Source organism: Penaeus vannamei, chromosome 10, assembly GCF_042767895.1.
Source record: "Penaeus vannamei isolate JL-2024 chromosome 10, ASM4276789v1, whole genome shotgun sequence".
Classification (NCBI taxonomy): Eukaryota; Metazoa; Arthropoda; class Malacostraca; order Decapoda; family Penaeidae; genus Penaeus; species Penaeus vannamei.
This window is the reverse complement of record NC_091558.1, coordinates 39,035,527-39,040,526: the sequence shown is the minus strand read 5'-3', so window position 1 is coordinate 39,040,526 and position 5,000 is coordinate 39,035,527. Positions and strand designations below refer to the sequence as shown.

Genomic DNA, 5,000 nt, shown 5'->3' with positions numbered 1-5,000 from the left:
TTTATATATTTACATCCATGCACGAAGCTAATGCAAATTGTTTTATATGTCATTTTTGCAGTTGCAAATCAAATGCATAAGAATAAGGGATGTTAACTTGTATTACAACACATATTGAAAATAGAACACTTAATTATCAGAAATTCTGTAAAACCAAGTAGATTTTTTTCATTTTCTTTTTTTTTTTAATCTGTTACGTTACGCTATTCTTATCAATCATAATAACACTTACATGCAAAGAGAATGATAAAACGTTTAATAGGAAATACCTAAGGCCTTCACTCCGCCACCGGGTACTACAAAAATCAAAAGTAAAAGTTTGAGAGAGAACGTACAAGGAGCCAAAGAGGAGAGAACGAGTAGAATTTTAGTCGCCGGATTGCACTTCGTTCGAGGAAAATAAAACCTTATCTATAAAATGTGACCGGAAGGGGATGGGGAATGGGGAGGGGGGGGGGATAAGCAAGGCAAACAAAATAACCAAAGTGGTCGTGTATAGCTTTTATTATTTTTTTATATGCATTCCGGCCCATTCACACACACGTAAATACTCACACACACACACAAACACACACTCACAACGAAACACCACAATCCAACCAGTAAAACAAAAACAAAACAAAACAAAAAATCCTCCATAGATTTATTTTCAGCTCAACATTATTCCATGTGTATATATATGTATTTTCTTTTGCCTTCTTCCCATACATGTATATCTTATTTTGCCTTCCTATATATAATCTTCTTTTACCTTATCTAGAATCCTTTCTGTCTTCTCTCAGTTTTGATTTTTCCTTTTCCTTCTTGTCTACAAAAATTTCTTTCCTCTCCCAGACATATAATTCTCCTTTTCCTTCTTGTCTACAGTTTATTTCCTCTCCCACTATATAGTGTTCGTCTGCCTCCTCGTCTACTATTTCTCTCCTCTCCCAGTATATGTTTTTCCCTTTCCTTCTTATCTACTTTTCCTCTACCTTCTTGTCTACAATTTCTTCCCTCCCCCAGAAAATGCTTCTTCTCTACCTTCTTCCCTCCAGTAATTACTTTCCTCTCCCAGTATATAATGTTCTCCCTCCCTCTCCCAGCATATAATGTTCTCCCTCCCTCTCCCAGTATATAATGTTCTCCCTCCCTCTCCCAGTATATAATGTTCTCCCTCCCTCTCCCAGTATATAATATAGTCCCTCCCTCTCCCAGTATATAATGTTCTCCCTCCCTCTCCCAGTATATAATGTTCTCCCTCCCTCTCCCAGTATATAATGTTCTCCCTCCCTCTCCCAGTATATAATGTTCTCCCTCCCTCTCCCAGTATATAATGTTCTCCCTCCCTCTCCCAGTATATAATATTCTCCCTCCCTCTCCCAGTATATAATGTTCTCCCTCCCTCTCCCAGTATATAATGTTCTCCCTCCCTCTCCCAGTATATAATGTTCTCCCTCCCTCTCCCAGTATATAATATTCTCCCTCCCTCTCCCAGTATATAATGTTCTCCCTCCCTCTCCCAGTATATAATGTTCTCCCTCCCTCTCCCAGTATATAATGTTCTCCCTCCCTCTCCCAGTATATAATGTTCTCCCTCCCTCTCCCAGTATATAATGTTCTCCCTTCCTCTCCCAGTATATAATGTTCTCCCTCTTTCCTCTCCCAGTATATAATGTTCTCCCTCTTTCCTCTCCCAGTATATAATGTTCTCCCTCCCTCTCCCAGTATATAGTGTTCTCCCTCCCTCTCCCAGTATATAATGTTCTCCCTCCCTCTCCCAGTATATAATGTTCTCCCTCCCTCTCCCAGTATATAATGTTCTCCCTCTTTCCTCTCCCAGTATATAATGTTCTCCCTCCCTCTCCCAGTATATAATGTTCTCCCTCCCTCTCCCAGTATATAATGTTCTCCCTCTTTCCTCTCCCAGTATATAATGTTCTCCCTCTTTCCTCTCCCAGTATATAATGTTCTCCCTCCCTTTCCCAGTATATAATGTTCTCCCTCCCTCTCCCAGTATATAATGTTCTCCCTCCCTCTCCCAGTATATGTTCTCCCTCCCTCTCCCAGTATATAATGTTCTCCCTCCCTCTCCCAGTATATAATGTTCTCCCTCTTTCCTCTCCCAGTATATAATGTTCTCCCTCCCTCTCCCAGTATATAATGTTCTCCCTCCCTCTCCCAGTATATAATGTTCTCCCTCCCTCTCCCAGTATATAATGTTCTCCCTCCCTCTCCCAGTATATAATGTTCTCCCTCTTTCCTCTCCCAGTATATAATGTTCTCCCTCCCTCTCCCAGTATATAATGTTCTCCCTCCCTCTCCCAGTATATAGTGTTCTCCCTCCCTCTCCCAGTATATAATGTTCTCCCTCTTTCCTCTCCCAGTATATAATGTTCTCCCTCCCTCTCCCAGTATATAATGTTCTCCCTCTTTCCTCTCCCAGTATATAATGTTCTCCCTCCCTCTCCCAGTATATAATGTTCTCCCTCCCTCTCCCAGTATATAATGTTCTCCCTCCCTCTCCCAGTATATAATGTTCTCCCTCTTTCCTCTCCCAGTATATAATGTTCTCCCTCCCTCTCCCAGTATATAATGTTCTCCCTCTTTCCTCTCCCAGTATATAATGTTCTCCCTCTTTCCAATCCCAGTATATAATGTTCTCCCTCTTTCCTCTCCCAGTATATAATGTTCTCCCTCCCTCTCCCAATATATAATGTTCTCCCTCTTTCCTCTCCCAGTATATAATGTTCTCCCTCTTTCCTCTCCCAGTATATAATGTTCTCCCTCCCTTTCCCAGTATATAATGTTCTCCCTCCCTCTCCCAGTATATAATGTTCTCCCTCCCTCTCCCAGTATATAATGTTCTCCCTCTTTCCTCTCCCAGTATATAATGTTCTCCCTCTTTCCTCTCCCAGTATATAATGTTCTCCCTCCCTCTCCCAGTATATAATGTTCTCCCTCCCTCTCCCAGTATATAATGTTCTCCCTCCCTCTCCCAGTATATAATGTTCTCCCTCTTTCCTCTCCCAGTATATAATGTTCTCCCTCTTTCCTCTCCCAGTATATAATGTTCTCCCTCCCTCTCCCAGTATATAATGTTCTCCCTCTTTCCTCTCCCAGTATATAATGTTCTCCCTCTTTCCTCTCCCAGTATATAATGTTCTCCCTCTTTCCTCTCCCAGTATATAATGTTCTCCCTCCCTTTCCCAGTATATAATGTTCTCCCTCTTTCCTCTCCCAGTATATAATGTTCTCCCTCCCTCTCCCAGTATATAATGTTCTCCCTCTTTCCTCTCCCAGTATATATTGTTCTCCCTCCCTCTCCCAGTATATAATGTTCTCCCTCTTTCCTCTCCCAGTATATAATGTTCTCCCTCCCTTTCCCAGTATATAAAGTTCTCCCTCTTTCCTCTCCTCCTCCAGATGAACACCCAACGAGCAGTAGTCATCTTCATTATGCTGGCAGTGGCGTTCAGCATGGCGACGTCGTTCAGCATCTTCCCGAAAGGTTTCTTCAGCAGCATAGAAAAGGGTCTAGGATTAGCCCATCCTGGACAGAGGGGCTTCGCTTATAACATTAAGCCCGATGTAACGGTGAGTTTTGTTTTGTTGGGGTGTTGTTATTGTTGTTTTTTTTTGTTTTTTTTGTTCTTTTTTTGGTTTTTGTTATTGTTGTCGCTTTTCTTTTCGCTATTTTGCTTATTCTCATTTTTTCTTTTTGTTATTGTTGTCGCGTTTCTTCTCCCTGTTCTGCCTCTTATTCTCCTTTTTCTTCTTGTTATTGTTTTTTGCTTTTCTTCTCCCTTTTCTACTTCTTATTCTCCTTCTCCTCGTTATTGTCCTCGCATTTCTTCTCTCTATTCTGCCTCTTATTCTCCTTCTTCTTCTTGTTATTGTTCTTGTTTTTTCCCTTCCTATTCTACTTCTTATTCTCCTTATTCTTGTTCTTGGTTTTGTTGTCCTTTTTCTTATTTTTCTATTATATTTACTTCTGGCTTTCGTTGCTCTTGGAATGATTATACTTTGTGTTTTCTATCATTTCTGAATCATGAAATAAGATGTCAGTTTACGTAATACATTTTAACAATTCGTGTCTGTGTGTATGTGTACTCGAGTGTGTGTGTACTTGAGTCTGTGTGTGTACTTGAGTGTGTGTGTGTGTATTTGAGTGTGTGTGTTTACTCGAGTGTATGTGTGTGTGTGTGTGTGTGTGTACTTGAGTCTGTGTGTTTACTCGTGTGTATACGTGTGTATGTGTGGGTCCATGTGTACGTGTACTTGAGTGCTTGTGTGTTTACATTCATGTGTGCATTCCAACAATAACCAAACCCTGTCTCGAATCATGTTTCAGAACATCATCGGAATCTGGGCTCCCGACCACGACCACCGCTTCTGGCATGACTTCAACATATACGGTTTTACCAGGTAAGTCATATTACTTTTTCCTTAACCTTCCCACAAACCCGGTGACTTGCTCAAAAAATCACCAGAAGCCAGTGCCAATTCTAACGATAATAAATTCGTATCGTAATTTCGTATCATATAAACTTGATGATCTGTGATATATATTGATATATAGCACTACTAATAACCATAGCAAATTTACGTAGGCAAAATAATAATAATAATGACAATAATGATAATAATAATAATGATAACAACAATAATGATAATAACAATAATAATGATGATAATGATAATAACGAAATAAAGGGAAAAAATAAAAATAAAACATTTAAAGTTATTACCAAGCATAAATTGTTAATATTGCTATCAACAGCACCGGATAAATCAGGAAAATTCAACACGAGATTGACCTCCTGCGTGCTCCTGCGATCTCCAGGACTCCAGGACACGCCAATCCACCTGTCCTGTTCCTCTTACGTGTATGTGTGTTATAACGGAGTTCTTTCGAAGCTGACAGTGCTTTGACGTCACTGATGGCGAGGAAGATATCTTTGTTTGTGATTCCTGTTTTTTTTTTGTTTTTTTTTTATGATTTGCATTACTAGGTCTTT

The 5,000-nt window shown here is 40.1% G+C and overlaps 1 protein-coding gene across 2 annotated transcripts in view; it reads left to right on the top strand.

The window, feature by feature from the left end:
- The window catches only part of LOC138862821 (uncharacterized), a 6,866-nt gene that overhangs the window by 1,510 nt on the left and 356 nt on the right, over positions 1 to 5,000 (top strand). For both annotated transcript variants that reach the window (XM_070125972.1, XM_070125971.1), the window contains exons 2-4: positions 3,406 to 3,576; positions 4,334 to 4,407; positions 4,763 to 5,000. The exon at positions 4,763 to 5,000 is cut by the window's right edge and continues 356 nt beyond it. In XM_070125972.1, coding sequence (XP_069982073.1) covers positions 3,406 to 3,576; positions 4,334 to 4,407; positions 4,763 to 4,772 — 255 coding nt within the window. In that variant the 3' untranslated portion in view covers positions 4,773 to 5,000. The remainder of the gene's footprint in view (positions 1 to 3,405; positions 3,577 to 4,333; positions 4,408 to 4,762) is intronic.